Here is a 21,013-nt window from a genome sequence, read left to right on the forward strand (position 1 = left end):
TTGACTTTGTTTAGACATCCTGTAGTTGTAGTTGCATGACCAGAAACACATCTTCAAAGGAACAGTATTTATTCAGAGTGGTACATGCATTCACACAGTCTTCATTTATAGGATCCTTCACACTCTATGATTAATATGTCAAGTGATAAAATCCCAAATGATCAATTAAAAGTTTATGGAAACACCGCACTTTGTCCTCGTGTGAAAATGTCAGTTTATTAAATATCATACAGCTGAAATTTCATCAATCAAATCAAACATTATTTCTAAAGCACATTTCTTACAAACAAATACATTTCAAGGTGTTTAAAGTTTCATGCATTGAAAGGCATGTGTCACTTAACATCCTTCCTATTGGCAGGTCTCTATAGGTGACCAGGGGATTCTCTCCCCCACATGCAAATGACTCCGTGGAGCTCATAAGTGTACCCATACAGCCTACTTCTGTGGTTCACAATATTGGCCATACGGATATGGAATGCGAGTAGAGGAAGCCAACTACAACCCTCTGTCCCGCGAGCCCACAGAGAAGGATCTTCAGTGGCTAAGGAACCATCTCCGGAGCAGGTTCAGTGGAATGGCATGTCTCCTTGAACCTGAGCCAGAACAACTGCTACCATCCCTGTATGTACCGGACATTGTTAAAAAAAACAAGGGCACCTGGGGCCTGCAGGCATCCTGGCGCAGCAGGAGGCTATATGGCAGGCAACAGTTGGACAGAGCACAGAGGGAGGTTGACAGCCAGCAATTTTGGAGCAGTGACTAGGGCCAAGTGCATTGCTCCATCTCGTGGGGCATATATAATGAAGAGGAGGGCCTCAAAGAATTCAAAATGGCTACAGGGATGGACGTGCTATCAGACCTCAGGATAAGACCCAGATGCAGACCGTTCAAAATAACAGGGGACAGGCAAACAACAGGTCAAAGGCCGGCAGAGGTCAGTAATCCGGGGCAGAGTCCGAAAGGTACAGAACGGCAGGCAGGCTCGGGGTCAGGGCAGGCAGAATGGTCAAAAACCAGGAGAACTAGAAAACAGGAACTAACGAGAAACAGGAGGACGGAAAAACTGCTGGTAGGCTTGAACGAGTCAAGACAAACTAGCAACAGGAGCTAAAGGGGAAAATGGGTGACACCTGGAGGGGGGTAGAGACAAGCAGGTGAGCCATGCACAGGGTGATGGTGAAACAGATCAGGCTGTGACATGTGCAGGAGTCAGAGCTTTGAGTCATGGAGTCTGTGTTCCTGGGTGGTCTGGTGGCACCATAGCAGCAGTGGAGGTCAAGTGTCCCTATGGTGCAAGGGACCTTACCACTGAAGAGGCAGTGAAATTAAAGGATTTCTATATCCATGAAGACCATCCTTACTGGCATCAGGTCCAAGATCAGCTCCACATCACTGGGAGGGACAATTAAAGGATTTCTATATCCATGAAGACCATCCTTACTGGCATCAGGTCCAAGATCAGCTCCACATCACTGGGAGGGACAATTAAAGGATTTCTATATCCATGAAGACCATCCTTACTGGCATCAGGTCCAAGATCAGCTCCACATCACTGGGAGGGACACCTGCTTCTTCATTGTGTGGACCACCAAAGCTTCCATCACCATCCCAATCCAGTGTGATGACCTCCGACAGACTCCTATTGCTCCTCCTGTCAGTTTCTGTTTTCAGTGAAGCCAATGGTCCAAAAATATTCTGCATAGTTCATACACACACACTAGGCTCCCCGAATAGGTTATATTGCAGCCAACTAAGTAATGTAGTTAACTTTATCATGTGCACAGTGGGAACGTATATCTGTAATGATCAAATTATTTATTACATCCTATGTCTTACTTGCTGAAGGCCCCAGTCATCCCTTCCCGTACCTGACAATGTTGAATAACAAGTGAACAATGAATAACAATCATAGACCCCAACCCCAGCCAACCCCCCGCAGCTACTTGCCCAAGCCTCCCCAGCTCCTCCTTCACCCAAATCCAGATAGCTGATGTTCTGAAAGAGCTGAAAAACCTGGACCCGTACAAATCAGCTGGACTAGACAATCTGGACCCTCTCTTTCTAAAATTATCCGCCACCATTGTTGCAACCCCTATTACCAGTCTGTTCAACCTCGCTTTCGTATTGTCCAAGATCCCTAAAGATTGGAAAGCTGCCGCGGTCATCCCCCTCTTCAAAGGGGGTGACACTCTTGACCCAAACTGTTATAGACCTATATCCATCCTGCCATGCCTTTCTAAAGTCTTTAAAAGCCAAGTTAATAAACAGATCACTTACCATTTCGAATCCCACCGTACATTCTCTGCTGTGCACTCCGGTTTCCGAGCTGGTCACCGTTGCACCTCAGCAACGCTTAAGGTACTAAACGATATCATAACTGAAATCGATAAAAGACAGTACTGTGCAGCCGTCTTCATCAACCTGGCCAAGGATTTCGACTCTGTCAATCACCTTATTCTTATCGGCAGACTCAATAGCCTTGGATTCTCAAATGACTGCCTCGCCTGGTTCACCAACTACTTCTCAGACAGAGTTCAGTGTGTCAAATCAGAGGGCCTGTTGTCCGGACCTCTGGCAGTCTCTATGGGGGTGCCACAGGGTTCAATTCTTGGGCCGACTCTTCTCTGTATACATCAATGATGTCGCTCTTGCTCCAAGTGATTCCCTGATCCACCTCTATGCAGATGACACCATTCTGTATAAATCTGGCCCTTCTTTGGACACTGTGTTAACTAACCTCCAAACGACCTTCAATGCCATACAACACTCCATCTATGGCCTGCAACTGCTCTTAAATGCTAGTAAAACCAAATGCATGCTTTTCAACCGTTCGCTGCCCGCACCCGCCCGCTCAACTAGGATCACTACTCTGGACGGTTCTGACTTAGAATATGTGGACAACTACAAATACCTAGGTGTCTGGCTAGACTGTAAACTCTCCTTCCAGACTCATATTAAACATCTTCAATCGGCTTCCTATTTCGCACCAAAGCCTCCTTCACTCACGCCGCCAAACATACCCTCATAAAACTGACTATCCTACCGATCCTCGACTTCGGAGATTTAATTTACAAAATAGCTTCCAATACTCTACTCAGCAAACTGGATGCAGTCTATCACAGTGCCATCCGTTTTGTCACCAAAGCAAACTGCGACCTGTATGCTCTAGTCGGCTGGCCCTCGCTACATATTCTTCGCCAGACCCACTGGCTCCAGGTCATCTATAAGTCTATGCTAGGTAAAGCTCTGCCTTATCTCAGCTCACTGGTCACAATATCAACACCCACCCATAGCACGCGCTCCAGCAGGTATATCTCACTGGTCCGCCTTTCCTTCCAGTTCTCTGCTGCCAATGACTGGAACAAATTTCAAAAATCTCTGAAGCTGGAGACATATTTCCCTCACTAACTTTAAACATCAGCTATCTGAGCAGCTTACCGATCGCTGCAGCTGTACATTGCCCATCTGTAAATAGCCCACCCAATCTATCTACCTCATCCCCATATTGTTTTTATTTACTTTTCTGCTCTTTTGCACAACAGTATTTCAACTTGCACATCATCATCTACACACACACACATACATATATATATGTATATATACACACAATACCAGTCAAAAGTTTGGACACACCTACTCATTCCAGGGTTATTATTTATTTTTACAATTTTCTACATTGTAGAATAATAGTGAAATCAACAAAACTATGAAATAACACATGTGGAATCATGTAGTAACCACAAAAGTGTTAAACAAATCAAAATATATTTGAGATAATTCAAATTAGCGACCTGTAACGGGTTTCTTCTTCCTCCTCTGAGGAGGAGTAGTAGGAAGGATCGGAGGACCAAAATGCAGCGTGGTATGTATCAATGATGAGGACCGCCACAGGAAAGGAAGACCCAGAGTTACCTCTGCTGCAGAGGATACGTTCATTAGAATTACCAGCCTCAGAAATTACTACCCAAATAAAGGCTTTACAGAGTTCAAGTAACAGACACATCTCAATATCATCTGCTCAGAGGAGACTGTGTGAATCAGGCTTTCATGGTCAAATTGCTGCAAAGAAACCTCTACTAAAGGATACCAATAAGAAGAAGAAACTTGTTTGGGCCAAGAAACACAAGCAATTGACATTAGAACAGTGGAAATCTGTAATTTGGTCTGATGAGTCCAAATGTGAGATTTTTGGTTACAACTGCTGTGTCTTTGTCAGACGCAGAGTAGGTGAACGGATGATCTCCGCATATGTGGTTACTCCCGTGAAGCATGGTGGAGATGGTGTGATGCTATGTTGTACTTTGCTGGTGACAATGTCTGTGATTTATTTTGAATTCAAGGCACACTTAACCAGCTTGGCTACCACAGCATTCTGTAGTGATACACCATCCCATCTGGTTTGCGCTTAGTGGGACTATCATTTGTTTTTCAACAGGACAATGACCCAACACACCTCCAGGCTGTGTAAGGGCTATTTGATGGAGTGCTGCATCAGATGACCTGGCCTCCACAATCACCCGACCTCAACCCAATTGAGATGGTTTGGGATGAGTTGGACCGCAGAGTGAAGGAAAAGCTGCCAACAAGTGCTCAGTATATGTGGGAAGTTCTTCAAGATGGTTGGAAAAGCATTCCAGGTGAAGCTGGTTGAGAGAATGGCAAGAGTGTGCAGAGCTGTCATCAAGGCAAAGGGTGGCAACTTTGAATAATCTAAAATATAACATGTATTTTGATTTGTTTAACACTTATTTCATAGTTTTGATGTCCCACTGTTATTCTACAATGTAGAAAATAGTAAAAAATAAAGAAAAACCCTTGAATGAGTAGGTGTGTCCAAACTTTTAATTGGTACTATATATATATATATATATATATATATATATAGGAGTAAACTAATGGACTCTTAGGCTTCTACTTCCAGCTTAAACATACCATATAGATTTTACGGACACAGTATATTTTACAATGTTATCTTTTGTTTGGTTTTAGTCTCATCATTAAGCTCCCTTCAACCCCTCCCATCTATCTCTGAACACCATCCAGTTGATTTATTTTTGACATATATATTTTCAACTGTGCTGTGATGTTTCACAAAAGTTCTGAACCTTTCATTTCTCATAGATTCTGCATATTGTAAATTAAAAATAAGAGTATTATTAATAAGTCACCCAGCACTGCTATTTGCAGAGTTAGCTCCAGGTAAATGTTGCAATTCTTCAGCCATTCCTGAACCTGCGACCAGTTACATATATAGATTGTACCAAAACAAATGATCTAATGATTATGTCTCTTTGCAGCAAAATCTGTTGCGCTGGGATGGTTGTATTCCACATATATATAAGCGTTCTATTGGTTGCAAGAATTTTGTATAATTATTTAATTTGAAAAACTCTGTTTTGAATCCATGTGCCATGAATCGGTACATTGAAAATCTCTTCACTCTCAACTATTTTGCAATCTATATGACACATGACACAAAAAGTGTCTATTTTTGTGCCTTAAATGAAACTGGTATACTTTTTTATCATAATTTTCTTTAGCTAACGTTGGTCTTTCTCCCCCTTTCACGTTCTTTTTCCATTTTTTGCGGTAATGCTGTAATTAGTTGGTTGTAATTTTGAGTAGAGCAGACATTTCCATATATTTTTTGTTAGTTACATGTGTGACAACTCCACCAGTCCTATTTATGATATCATGACCACCTCAAGCTCTAAACCCTCAGCGGTAGTAATCACACCAGTGGGGAGAGGGGCATTCTTCTTACCAAACTACATGACCTTTGCTTTGGAGGTGTTCAGAACTAGATTAAGGGCAGAGAAAGCTTGTTGGACACTAAGAAAGCTTTGTTGTAGAGCATTTAACACAAAATCCGGGAGGGGCCAGCTGAGTATGACTATCATCTGCATATAAATGGTTGAGAGAGCTTCCTACTGCCTGAGCTATGTTGTTGATGTAAAATGAGAAGCGTGTGGGAGCTAGGATCGAGCCTTGGGGTACTCCTTTGGTGACAGGCAGCGGCTGAGACAGCAGATGTTCTCACTTTATACACTGCAGTCTTTGAGAGGGGTAGTTAGCAAACCAGGCCAAAGTCCCCTCAGAGACACCAATACTACTTAGCAGGGCCACAAGAATGAAATGTTCTAACGTATCAAAAGCTTTAGCCAAGTCAATAAAAAGAGCAGCACAACATTGCTTAGAATCAAGGGCAATGGGGGCAATATTTAGGACCTTTAAGGTTGCAGTGACACATCCATAACCCGAGGGTAAACCAGATTGCATACCATAGAATACTATAGACACCAAGAAAGCCAGTCAGTTGATTATTGCCAAGTTTTTCCAACACTTTTGATAAACAGGGCAAAATAGAAATTAGCCTATAACAGTTAGGATCAGCTTGATCTCACCCTTTAAATAAAGGACGCACATTGTCTGCCTTCCAAGCACTGGGAACCTCCCCAGGGGGAGATACAGGTAAAAAAATGTCAGCGATAGGCTTGGCGATAATAGGGGCAGCAACCTCAAGAAGAAAGGGTCTAAACCATCTGACCCAGATGTTTTTTTTCAGGTAAAGTTTAAGGAGCTCCTTTAGCACCTCGGACTCAGTGACCGCCTGTAGGTAGAAACTTTGTAGCAGAGCAGGGGAAAAGAGGGAGGTGCTTTGGGGATAGTTGCATTAGAAGAGTTGGGAGATGAGGAAATGTTGGACGGGCAAGGAGGCATGGCTGAGTCAAATAGGAATCCTGACTTAATGAAGTGGTGACTAAAGAGCTCAGCCGTGTGCTTCTTCAGTAACAACCACATCATCAACATTAAGGGACATGGGCAGCTGTGAGGAGGAGTGTTAATTCTCCAGGTCTTTAACTGTTTTCCAGAATTTCTGAAGCAGTGCTTAAAGCATCAGACATGTTTAGCACATACAGTTGATTTAATTAAAACACATAGGGTGTCTATATGGAAAAAATACAACAACAAAAAGACTACTATTGTTAGACCAATATTTTTTTCTTGTCAGGGACAGCCGTAGTAGAAATGCAGGAAATTAGCTTTAGATGCCCCAAAAAAATTGTGAGGGAGGACCCCCTGCCAGGTTATGTCCCCCCACTTCTAAAACCAAAGTTGCGCCACTGGATTTATCACAAAACCAGACAGCAATCTCTATCCAGTGAAGTCCACAACGCATATACAGTAACATAGTTACATGACCATTAAACAACTATTGATTTAAAACCACAGAGAGAGTTACCACAAGTCGCAAAGAAAACATGAGCTGCCTCCACTATTACAGCACCATTTGAACTTCAACATTTGAACATCATCAAATCACCTCTGCTTAGTCTAATACAGTGACAACCAAAACAATTTAGTCCAATCAACGTAAGCTAAATATGATGTGGCTGTCCATGATTCTGATTTCTGTGTGTACGTGTGTGTGTGCATTCGTGCAAGTAGAAAAACATGTTGACTCACCCTACTTGTAGAGAAACGTCAATGTCATCCTCCTCTCTTTCATGTTGACGAAATGGCCTATCACTCTGTCATACAGTACACACTTCTTTTTTTTTGTCCTAGGCTACCTGGCTAAAATGCTTGCTTGCCTAACTTCCATTCATGGGCAACATTAGTTCGTTAACATTAGCCTTCTACATCTAGCTACATATTGAACTTCCATCCTCTCAGGCCAGGGGCACAACAATGTATGAATTAATGGTTGGATCAGAATTGTCGTTGCTTCCCTTGACAATTTCTTTGGGTGCGCCAGGACCATTCACAGTTGAGCTCGCTTAGTTTAGCTCAACGCTGATTGGCAAATTTGGTATACTTTTCTTGTCAAGGGAGGCCAGATGTTCATTGGCTTCCCTTGCCTTTAATGCTACGGGCAGCAACAATGTCTTACTTGTTTGGACCAGACATCATCAGATAGATGGCCTACACACAGTGTAAAGGTTCTGTAACAAAAGATGCTGGGAGACGAGAAGCAAGTACAGGGTGTGGACATAATAATAACTAGACATGAAACAAAACAAGACCGGTGTCTAGACAGAAGAAACATAACATCAATGCTGACTCGGAAATTAAACTGAGGAAGTGATAGATATAGGGGAGGTAAATGACATGGAGTCCAGGTAAGTCCCATAATTAAGTGCAGGTGCGTGTAACGATGGTGGCAGGTGTGCGTAATGATGGGTGAAGCTGGCTCTTGCTAATTGAAGGAACATTTTGAAACACTTAGAGATTAAATGATTGGTAAACATTTTTGGGAAGCCTGGCTTAAAATAAAATGCTATGGTAGTGCTAAACAAGAATACAGAGAAATACACAATCTGTTATTTACACGAGAAACTCAAAAGGCTATAATATCTACAGTCATGGCCAAAAGGTTTGAGAATGACACAAATATTAATTTCCACAAAGTTTGCTGCTTCAGTGTCTTTAGATATTTTTGTCAGATGTTACTATGGAATACTGAAGTGTAATTACACGCATTTCATAAGTGTCAAAGGCTTTTATTGACAAATACATGAATTTGATGCAAAGTGTCAATATTTGCAGTGTTGACCCTTCTTATTCAAGACCTCTGCAATCCGCCCTGGCATGCTGTCAATTAACTTCTAGGCCACATCCTGACTGATGGCAACCCATTCTTGCAAAGTGAATGCTTGGAGTTTGACATATTTGGTATTTTTTGTTTGTCCACCCGCCTCTTGAGGCAAGTTCTCAATGGGATTAAGGTCTAGGAAGTTTCCTGGCCATGGACCCAAAATGTTGATGTTTTGTTCCCCGAGCCACTTAGTTATCACTTTTGCCTCATGGCAAGGTGCTCCATCATGCTGGAAAAGGCATTGTTCGTCACCAAACTGTTCCTGGATGGTTGGGAGAAGTTGCTCTCGGAGGATGTGTTGGTTACATTGTTTATTCATGGCTGTGTTCTAGGCAAAATTTTGAGTGAGCCCACTCCCTTGGCTGAGAAGCGACCGCACACGTGAATGGTCTCAAGGTGCTTTACTGTTGGCATGACACAGGACTGATGGTAGCGCTCACCTTGTCTTCTCCAGACAAGGTTTTTCCAGAAGCCACAAACAATCGGAAAGGGGATTCATCAGAGAAAATGACTTTACCCCAGTACTCAGGAGTCCAATGCCTGTACCTTTTGCAGAATATAAGCCTGTCCCTGATGTTTTTCCTGGAAAGAAGTGGCTTCTTTGATGCCCTTCTTGACACCAGGCCATCCTCCAAAAGTCTTCGCCTCACTGTGTGTGCAGATGCACTTACCTGCCTGCTGTCATTCCTGAGCAAGCTCTGTACTGGTGGTGCCCCAATTCCACAGCTGAATCAACTTTAGGAGACGGTTCTGCAGCTTGCTGGACTTTCTTGGGTGCCCTGAAGCCTTCTTCACAACAATTGAACCGCTCTCCTTGAAGTTCTTGATGATCCGATAAATGGTTGATTTAGGTGCAATCTTGCTGGCAGCAATATCCTTGCCTGTGAAGCCCTTTTTGTGCAAAGCAATGATGACGGCACATGTTTCCTTGCAGGTAACCATGATTGACAGAGGAAGAACAATGATTCCAAGCATCACCCTCCTTTTGAAGTTTCCAGTCTGTTATTCAAACTCAATCAGCATGACAGAGTGATCTCCAGCCTTGTCCTCGTCAACACTCACATCTGTGTTAACGAGAGAATCACTGACATGATGTCAGCTGGTCCTTTTGTGGCAGGGATGAAATGCAGTGGAAATTTTGGGGGGGATTCAGTTAATTTGCATGTCAAAGAGGGACTTTGAAATTAATTGCTGTTCATCTGATCACTCTTTATAACATTCTGGAGTATATGCAAATTGCCATCATACAAACTGAGGCAGCAAACTGTGAAAATAAATGTGTCGTTCTCAAACCTTTTGGCCATGACTGTACTTGCTAATGTCACACCAGCCTTCACTTTGGCTCCCCCTCCTGTCCAGCCAGGCGTTCGGCGTCGTCGGCCTTCTATGTAGCTGCTGCTGAACCTGATACTGGCAAACACCCTTCCCTCATCAACCCCGGATTTATCTCGTCATCATTACACACACCTGGTTCCAATCCCACTCTATCACTGTATATATACTCCCTCTGTCATTTGTCTTTGTCGGTCATTGTAAATGTTGCTTGAGAGGAATCTCCTATTACTTCCTGAGTTCTTTATTATTTTGCGCTTCGTCCCGCCTTTATTTATATATATATATATATATATATATATATATATGTGCTTTAATAAACTCAGTAGTTCTAAACCTGCGACTGCCTACTCCTCTCTACACATGTGCCAGCTAGGTTACTTGCTACTTGTCGATGAGAGTTTGCATGGAGAACTGTGTTTTTTCCCACCCTGCACTTTGAGTGACGACGTCAAAGCTTGTGTAGTTCTGTATTATAGCCACATCAGCATTTCATTTTTAGTGGATAATTACAGGCAAATATTGATAAGTTACCTTGTCCGAGAGAGATTTGCGCAATTATCAAAATGTCACGCCAGGGTAAGCCTACACGAAACACAGATCTTATATGAAGCAGTTCTAAAATCACCTATGGAAAAATGAATGGTGGAAAACGATTGGAACAATTTCCGAATTTTACCTCTAGGTTTCATGAGTATTATGACTCATACTGTGATACTCAATTCACCAAGCATGGACTGATTCACTCACCCGTGAGGAGAACCATCCCACTGCAGTTTGAATTAGCCCTGCCATCATCGTTTATAGACATTGGGACCACATATTGTACGCATTTGCCTGTTGTCGTTTCTGAATTTTGTCTTACAGTCTAGTGCATTTTATAGTTGAAGAACACCCACTACAGATGCATGTGCTTGTTTAAGCATTGTCTCTCACTTGTCTCCCATGATCTATTCACTAAGTCCTGCAGTTTGAACTAGCCCTGCCGTTCTATTTTGGACATTGAGACCGCAAATGCTTTTGTCTGTTGTCTTTTTCTTCTTTTTTTGAAGAGCGTTGGGCCAGTAACTTAAAGTTTGCTTGTTTGAATCCGGAGCCGACTAGTTAAAATAAATCTGTTGACGTATCCTTGAGGAAGGCCCTTAACGCTAGTTCTTCAACCCTAGTTTCTTCTGTAAGTCGCTCTGGATAAGAGCGTCTGCTAAATGACAAATGTACTGTAGATACTCCAAATATTGCCTGAAACACCTTTGCTATTTGTCTCTGTACTCAATAAAATGGTGAAACTATTTGTGATGGTGTTTTTTATTCGTACATACAGTACATGCAGGAAACGTACATTCTGGAAAAAATGTCTCACACTGTCATAGTTTGTAGAATAATGAATGCAGGATTATGGTACCTGACTTTTAGAAGGTTTGGTAGGAAAGGGAATTGTTTAAACCACCTAAATATACTCACATTAACTGAACATTTAGTATTTGAAGCTCAAACATTCATTTCCCAACTGCTGTTTCCATAATCCTGCAGGCTTTATCATTCTCCATACCTTATTTTCCAATGCATCCAACATTATGCATGTCCCCCATGGTATTGGGCAGCTGCTATTTGATACCCAGAGTTTGATTTCTAAACCAGATTAGTTATCTTATTGCAGAGCACATTATACAACTGCTTTTAGAAAAATATTGTATTACAAGGTATGTCATATGTGTGGGCTATGTATTGGCTAATATGCATCTGCAGCTGTTAAACCTCCATTCTAGCACACGTGACACACACACATCTTTCTATATGCATGTTTTTATTGGGTTTCTATGAAAAGTATATGATTGAATGTTTCTTTCAGCCTGCAGCTAGCTGCTTTAAATGAGACGTTTAATCATGCCGAAACATAAGTCGACATTTGAATTAACTGACAGAGGTAGCTAACGAAACACAAGCTGATATTTACAGAAGCTGGCTAGGCTAGTCTGTGACATTGGCTAGCTTTCAATAAATTGGGTAAACGGTCAATGGAGTTACCTCTTCATGTGATCAAGACAATTCGTATTGCATGATTTAAAGTGATATTTATTTAAATTTATTTACATATTTAAAGTGAACTCGAAAACAGATATTTATCTAATTTCAGGCTGGGATCTAGCCAGCTGTATCTGCTCCTCTTCGTCAGAGTGCAGCTGGGTGTTTTCATGAGGCTGTGTTTATATCGCAGATAGAAGCAGGCCATAGGCTGCCTTCATCATACCCACGAGGGGTATGTACTGGAGTTTGATTGGTTTCAAGTTTAGTAGTTCGGCAAATTTGCCTGGACAGCCGAGTGTTGAAATGCCATTTTTCTTTAAAGATGTGCAAGAATTGAAGGTGCCAACAAATTTTATAGTAAGAATGTTTTACTGTCATATACAAAAAATGTGCTACTCTCTCGATGGGGAACGATCAACTTCACGTTTTAAGGCTTCGGCCCACCATCTATAGTTCAATGTATAAAAATGCGGAGTTGGACATTATTTTTGGCTACCATGGGTAGAAGAAGAGATCTCAATGACTTTGAAAGGGGGCTCTCAAAGGGGCATTGAGGGTTTAAAGTGTGTGTGTGTTTATGTCTCAGTTGCCAGATCTCAACCAAATTGAACACTTATGGGAGATTCTGAAGCAGCGTTTTCCACCACCATCACCAAAACATCAAATTATGGAACTTCTCATGGAAGAATGGTGTCGCATCCCTCCAATATAGTTCCAGACACTTGTAGAATCTATGCCAAGGCGCATTAAAGCTGTTCTGGCCCATGATGGCTCAAGGCCCTATTAAGACACTTTATGCTGGTGTTTCTTTTATTTTGGCAGTTACCTGTAGTGTAGATCTACTGTATCAATATTGATACAATATTGGTTTACCCCAAAGGGGGGCAGTATAGTACGTAAAGCAACGAGGATGTTTTCAAGACTTTGGGGTTTTCAGTCTTCATCCCTTAGCATAAGTGACTCATCAACAATACAGGCCAACTGGCCTTATAGTCTCAATTGTAATTGTCGTCATATACATATGTGGATGATGTAATGTTGTCAGTCAGTTTCTTCAGTCAATGAGAGTACTCGCTGTGAGTAGGGCTAAGGCATTGACATTGATGGCATTTAATGATCACAGACATTATGCTCTCTGTGATACTGTTTCTCAGCTTCAGCGGCGTGGATTCCCTATCGATGGATGGCCATTTCAAAATCAAAAGTGTGGCCTGTCAGTCACTTTCTGGCTTGACACATTTCCAAATATATCTTTTGGAGTAATCGAGGCCTCCCTTTGAATGTTCCCTCTGGCCCCTACTGGTCTACCTCTCAGATCTGTAGCCATGAGAGAGAGAGACTGTTGTGCTCCAGAGATGGAAACCATGGATCAGTGTAGTCTCTGGGGGGAAGTCTCAGTGGGTTCATCTTAGGAGAGCTGGATGGAAGCCGCGAGCTCCACTGGATTTGGGGAGAGGCTTTGAATGGAGGACAGCAATGGGTAATTCATAATAACAGTGTAAACCCTAATGTAGTGCACCGCTGTTGGAGTTGCTGCTGTGACTGAGCCTGTGACTAGCAGTGCAGTGGTCTCACGTGGCCCCAACCCCCCGGTCACCCCCACTGATAGGGGGATGGGGGCGGCAGTGGCTCAGAAAAGCCCCCGGTCGCTTGCTTCAGTCTATGGGAACTAACCATGGCTCCGGGGCCTATTTTTTCAGTGAATGATGAAAATGACAACAGGAAGGATTCCCATCTCTATTATTTGCAGGGGGTTGGTTTGGCAAGCAGGGCCTAATAGGGGTGACAGGTACAGTACAAACAAGGAAAAGTGAGCAAGCACAGACGTGGCGATGAGGTTTCACACACATAGAGACTGTGTCCTAAAAGCTAAGCAAAAGTAAGGAGATCAAGTGTTTATGATCCTGGAAAAGCGAGGGCACCTATATACTCTTGAGACTTACCATCAATTTCTCTCCCTGGAAAGGACGGAGGGAGGGAGAGAGAAAAAAGAGAGTTGGAGCTTGAATGTGACGGAGAGCTCAGTCCCATGGAGCCGGAGTTGAGAATTTATGGTCAGGAAGAGGGATGAAAGTGTAATTTACAATCTTAACTCTGCCGTTCCCCCCCCCCCTTGTAATGAGAAACGGCTGTTTTTGTTGCACGGGGCGAAGGCCTGGTAGATTAGACCAGAGTAGACCCATCCCCCTGGCTATGACACATCATTAGTTTTTATTTCTGTCCCTGCTTTTACAGCCCCTGCCCAGGCGCCAGCATTTGGCCCAGCGTTCGGAGACTGCCGCCCCACTTGCGCCAGCTGGGCCATTCCCGTTCCACCTCCCAAGATGGTCTCCCGTCACTCCCAGCGGCATGCAGCGCGGAAGCTGACTTCCCATACTGTTGCTCCAAACCGCCATCACTGGATTAACCGGAATTCCCCAACCTGCCCCACATTTCAAGCAGTTTTCCCATGCTTCAATGGAAGAAATACAGTATTGTCTCCATTTGGCTATTCACAGACATTTTATACAGCTATGTTAACGGTCCAGCGCTGAATGTACCACCAACACAGCCCAGCATGATTATACTTTATATCAGTTTTGAGCAACTTTGGGGCCACAAAAAAAATCCACACATGCAGTCAGAGCTGGCCCTAGCCTTTTGGGGGCCCAAAGTGAAATGTTGTTCGGGATCTCCCTCTTGACAGCGGAACTTTTTTTCCTGCAATTCTACACATTTTGCCCGGGCCGTAGAGAAAATGTTGCAGTTTTTAAGCGAGTTTGCTGCAATGCTACAAATGTAGCCATAAGGTGGGAAAGATTTAGCAATTTTACAACCGATTTCATGCAATTCTACTCATTTTGCCATACGGTGGAGAGAAATGTTTGCAATCCTTAATATATCTGAGTGAAAGTGACTAAGAAAATCAGTGGGGGGGGCCCCCAATCGGTAATTCCACCATGATTATTACAAGTTTAGATAGCTGTCTAGACTAACTTACAAATCCAAAACATTTTAGCTGACGTAGACTAATTGAGTGACTGTCAGTGACTGACATAACAAGAGAAAAAATGCTGATGCACAACCACATTTTGGAATTGCACCTTGTGTATTTTACTATTCTAACTCTCAACAGTAAATTGAGACTGGACTTGATTTCCCCTAAAACATTTTGGGAAATCGATCCCCAGGCCGTGGGCTGCCAGTTGCCCATCCCTGCCGTTGCTCTACTCTTATTGTGACACTGAATGAGATCAACATTATAATAGAGACATCATAGAGCGGTTGGAGAGATTGACTGAGGGGACTGCGCAATGTTGTAAGATTTATGTCATTTTAATTTGGGCTTGTGCATTGTGGTTCAGTTTTTATGGAGACATCGCATGAGATTTGTGCACTTCCTACAGCAATGACAAACATATGCCGTGAATGTTGAGTTCCTCAGGTGCTGTCATTATACATTTCAAGAGAATGTGAAAGGCCGTCTTAATATGTGTGTCAATTATTATGGTGACCGTATACTTACTGGTATAGTACACAAATACAGATCATATACAGGCCAACTACTGTACGTGTGACAAGTGAAACCCATTGAGAGACCACGGGAGAACAAACAGGGAATGGAAACATGGATATGGAAAGACCACAGTAATATTTGATTGCACAGGAAGAGACTGACGACCGTAAAATATACAATGATCATGCTTAGTGTGTCTGCCATGTTTACTGCATCTGCATTTTATTCAAGCTTTCACAGAAGTAATAAGATATACCAATGATATACTGATGTTGACATTTTCAGTACCACTATCCACAATACGAACGCATATTTAACGTATACCTTCTCACGAAGCTAATATTTTTTTTTTTGTTGGTGTAAAGCAAATAGACCCAGGGAAAGCTAAACAAAACGTGACAGCGGTTGCTCAAAGATTAGTGTCAAATGGTACAAAAACTTTCGTCGCTCTTGTCGTATCAGGCTGACAAGTAGCTGTATAATGCAATGACTCTTTCCACTGACCGAGGTGTATATAGTACAGAACACCGATATGTCGGACCCTGTTGCAAACATACATGATTACTGAGCAGCTGTAGAGGGTTTACATGTAACCAGAGCCATATGATTATGGAAATATTGATGCGTTGATATATAACTGTGCCTTTACAATGGTCTCTCTCATCGTCTATATCAAATTTCCCATTCTACCAGATTGATACGTACACACACACACACATTAAGCTTACGTGCAGAAACACATACAATATACCCACACAAGTATACATAGGCTTGTGTGGCCACTACTTTACAAAAACGTTTTGTTGAAATTTTGTAAACATACAGACAGGCACGAATGCACACACAGACACACACAGACATACACTCACAACACACATACACAACGCACCCAGTTTTCAAATCTAAACTTTTTATGCTGAAGATACCAAAACATTATTCTACTTGAAATTAAGGACTAAGCTATTAAGTGGGTAACCTTTGTCTAACACCAGATCAGGATTTGAACTAAAGCCGTCTAAACTTTCTCTGTATTGTTGCTGGTTTGTTTTGGAGCGGATTCCCTTCAAACCAAAAAATGAATTAAAATATGTTTTCCTTCAAAACCACACATTTGTTCCAGTGCCTTTCTTTTGTTTCATCAAAAAATATAATTAAAATAAAGAATCTTAATACTGTTCATTTTCTTTATATCACTTACAACAACATCTCCTTAGAAATATCTACTTGCTACCGTTCACAAAACATGAGTCAAGTCAACAATGAAAAATAGATTTTGAAAAGCACATCAGGGATTCTAATGGACTGAAGAGATCCTTGATCATTGCGAAGCCTCCATCTTGAAATGCTCATATTCATATTCAGTGTCTTCCACTGTTCAGCCACTGGGATCTCCATCTGCCAACTCTAAGATAAACTTGGAAGCGGTGAAATGAAACATGTTGACCCTACTGCAAGGCTTACAGTGGAACCCTCCACAGTGCACATTCCCCCTCTTCCCTCCAAGTCTGATAAGTCCAAGTCCTGTTCCTCATGTATTGCAGCAATCCTCCAGTTCTCTTACAGCATCTTCTAGAATGCATAGCAGCATTAATCCTTTTCTTCATCAGTTTGATATTGTCACCTCAGTCCACTGTCTGTCTCTTAATAATGGCCAATGCAGGTGGGTGTTGCCTAGTTTTTTGTCCCTCCTTGTCCCCACTAAGTCCCAGCGTGACTAAAGCCTAGGCTACAGTGCTAGTGGTAAGACTGGGCGTGGTGGTGGCCTGGTTTTGGCCCTTTTTCCTCCTGCCGCCTCCCTTGCCACCCTCTCTGCCTCCTTTCCCGCCCTCTTTGCCACCCTCTCTGCTTCCTTCTTTTCCTCCCTCTTTGCCCCCCTTCTTGCCACCCTCTTTGCCAGCCTCTTTGCCACCCTCTTTGCCACCCTCTTTGCCCTCGTGGCCATGGCCTCGGACATTTTCTTTGTCTTGCCTCCTCTGCGGGTCTCGTCGCTCGCCCTTATTCTTATTCCCATCTGGATAGAGAGAGGAAAATAACAGATTGAAATGCATTATTACACGGACTACGACACCAAAATAACAGGGTAGTTTGGCTCAGCTTTTATAAACAGAGCTTTGATGGCTATGGTGTGTGTTTTAAGTACAGTAGAGTCAGAATTAGCTTGGTAGACCTTGACATTAGCCCATTAGCCCATATTCACAACATGTTTCTCAGTGGCATTGTGTGGATACCCCGGTTTCTAGCTTCCTAACAGGCCCTTTTAATACTGGCTAATTGCCGCTAAGCCCCAGACATGCAGCTCAGGATCCAGAGCCTTTCATAAATGCCACCATGATGCAACACAGTGCTGCATTGGGCTGACAGGAAACACACAGCAGTGCCATAATGACAGGCCGGAAAACAGTAATCAAGCCTTTGTGAGGAGTGTGGCCGCGACTCTGAGCCGGACACGTCTTAACACTCGCAGAGACAACGGCTGATGGAACATAATAGTTCATGTAAACAGTTGGGAACCGGTCGAGGTGAGCTCCTTTCTTAACGTCTGCCTTCCCTCTCCACTCTACCTCCCCCCCGCATCCTCGTCTTTCCCCTCCTCTTCCTCTCACTCTCGCTGTAGGCTGTTGTCTGGACTTCCACCTGTCACACAGTTTAAGTGCATAATTGCTCCCTAAATACAAACATCCATTAACAGTAGTTTTCCAGGTACTCGGGAAGGAAACACCGTTGAGGAAAGGATAAAACAGAGGAATGAAAGTAAATCAACACTGTTGAAGTGGGGTGCAAGAGTCCTTCATGTCCTGTACATGCAGCTATAGATTGTTCAACATACGAGCACTCATTGACATCCTCTTGACATTGTTGATGTAAATTGCGCTATGCCACTACACCACTAAGCCACAATGAGGTTAACACGTCGGAGCTCTCATGACAGCGTGTGTGCGTGTGTCTGTGTGTGTGTGTGTGTGTGTGCGTGTGGCTTGCTCGTGTGTTTGCGCGGGTGTGAACAACCTTTCACGCACATAAACGGGAATGGATGTTTGTGTCAGGTGTCAGACAGTGGTTGTTTATACTCGGCTGATGAGTGCTCCCACGATGAGAGGAAACTAGGAAGTTAGGCTGAGGAATGTTAGCTATGAACTTGTGTGTTGAGTCTCCATGTTCCCTAGAAACAGAGTCTCAAAACACTCACTAAGGGGGCTGGAGAGCATTCGCTAAGGCTAACTGTTTGACAACAGGAGGCTCATGGAGCATTCTTGTTCGTTTGCTTTAATAATATAATATAATATTTAAGCAATAAGGCCCCGGAAGGGGTGTGTTATACAGCCAATATACCACGGCTAAGGGCAGTTCTTATGCACAACGCAACGCAGAGTGCCCTGTCTACAGCCCTTAGCCTTGGTATATTGGCGATATACCACAAACCCTTATTGCTATTATAAACTGGTTATCAACGTAATTATAGCAGTCAAAATACATGTTTTGTCATACCTGTGGTATACGGTCTGATATACCATGGCTGTCAGCCAATCAGCAATTAGGGATTGAACCACCCAGTTAATAATTAAGCAATAAGGCACATGGGTGTGTGGTATATGGCCAATATACTGTACCATGGCTAAGGGCTGTTCTTATGCACAACGCATCACTGTGTGCCTGAATGCAACCCTGACAGCCATGGTATATCAGAACATATATCACATGACAAAACAGTTGTTTTTACTGCTATTATAAACTGGTTGCCAGCGTAATTAGAGCAGTAAAAACAACTGTTTTGTCATACCCGTGGTATATGTTCTGATATACCATGGCTGTCAGCCAATCAGCATTCAGGGCTTGACGCATTGCGTTGTGCATAAGAACCATATACATGGCCATATACAACACCTCCTCGTGTCTTATTGCTTAATTATATAACTGTTGTAATAGGCCTATGTCTATTTCCTCCATTCTGCACCACGTGCTCCTTTTAGCTTGTTTTCTATATCATTTCTTTGTTATTTGAGTGTATTTGAAAGTACGCAAAGACAAAAAGCCTTGTTATTACTCAAATTTACTCCATAGACATGTATCTCAGTATAAACCAATGAAAATACCTATTTGGCAGTAAACCTGCAAACATTTACGTATTTAATGGCGCATATTTTGAATAAAGAGACCCCTGAAACTAAATGAGTTTCAATAAGCATTCCTATCATTTATTTAACGAGGACCTGGCAGGAGCACAGGTGTGCAGTATCTTTCCTTTTGTTTGGTAGAAAACAGGCAGAGGCAGACCCAATACAGTAGTCTACTAACTAGAAGTAGTTGATGTAACTTTTCTTGAGACACGAGGGGCCAAAGTCATTAAAGCATCTGTCACTATAGGGCCCTATTGGCCAGTTGGCTCCTGACATTGGGGGCTGTGTCACATTTCTTAGGGGAGTGTTGACAAGACTTGATTTCTAGCTTTGTAAAGTATGCATGTGTTGAGTAAATAAACCATTTCTGGGGGATTAATTTCTCCCACTAATGAAAACAAAATGGAGACCATTTGAATTTGGAAGACATTTGTTTCTGTTTAGAGTAATATGCTTTAGTCAGTGAACCTGGGGAGTTACAGTAAGGGCCATTTGTTGAGTGTGCACAGCAGGACCTGGGCTGATTCTCTCACTGTGTAAGGACTTAATTAGTCCCCTGACAAGCCCGCTAATGGATCGAGGGGGACTCCATCAATTTATGACAGCCATGATTGCAGCTCCACTCCATCCAAGCTAAACAACTGTGGCCTGACAAAGGCAATCACGCATTTAGCAAATTCTGTTTTCATGTGGGCCCATTTGTAAAAAGCTACAGGAAGAAAAAGGGGAGAGCTTGGCCAAATCGACACAAAGCGTGAGATCTGCAGACCAGTAAATCACTGGTGTTATACAAGCACTGCCCCCTGTGTTTTTTTACAGTGGCCCCGTCGGCCAAGTCTTGCAGATGGATTCGCGGCCTCGCTAATTTAGCACATGGCAAGTTTTTTTAAGCACATGAAAAAGGGCTTAGACAAGGTCATGATAACCATCGCTTATGAGTTAATTCACACGAGAAGAAAATGTATTTGTTATGTGCCTTGACAGGAGATCCTTACTCATTTTCACAACGGTGTATTCTGACACCAGAATAAGGAAAATAAGTTGAAGCTAATGGCTATCATCTCTCAAAGTCAAACTGTCAACATTTCACAAATGGAGTCACATCATACGTCTCAATCTCCTTCAAGATGCGGGTGACTCCTGAGTCCTGACACACTACACTCTGTTGCTCCAACACGGCATCCCATTCCCTCATTTTCCCTCCTTTCACAACACTCGCTAAGTTTAGAAATTTGGCATTCGGCACTACACATTTATGGGTCAGTTTATAATATTTCACCGTTAATTATTCTTCTCAATCCGTGGTGGAAATTCTTTCCAGGATGCAGGCGTCATGCAGTGTAAATTTGCCTCTCGTTTATCAAACAGTGCTGTCCTGGTCCTGTCCAGTGTGAAGCAAGTCCACTCCTCCCTGAAGAATTACAAGCAAGAGCTCGTATATAT

The 21,013-nt window shown here is 42.7% G+C and overlaps 1 protein-coding gene across 2 annotated transcripts in view; it reads right to left on the reverse strand.

Annotated features, from left to right (window-relative positions):
* Positions 1 to 15,649: 15,649 nt before the first annotated feature.
* Positions 15,650 to 21,013, reverse strand: part of rspo1 (R-spondin 1) — a 30,126-nt gene continuing 24,762 nt past the window's right edge. For both annotated transcript variants that reach the window (XM_029627544.2, XM_029627535.2), the window contains exon 6: positions 15,650 to 17,466. In XM_029627544.2, the coding sequence (XP_029483404.1) occupies positions 17,177 to 17,466 (290 nt within the window). In that variant the 3' untranslated portion in view covers positions 15,650 to 17,176. The remainder of the gene's footprint in view (positions 17,467 to 21,013) is intronic.

This window comes from Oncorhynchus nerka, linkage group LG3 (genome assembly GCF_034236695.1).
Source record: "Oncorhynchus nerka isolate Pitt River linkage group LG3, Oner_Uvic_2.0, whole genome shotgun sequence".
NCBI classification, from domain to species: domain Eukaryota; kingdom Metazoa; phylum Chordata; class Actinopteri; order Salmoniformes; family Salmonidae; genus Oncorhynchus; species Oncorhynchus nerka.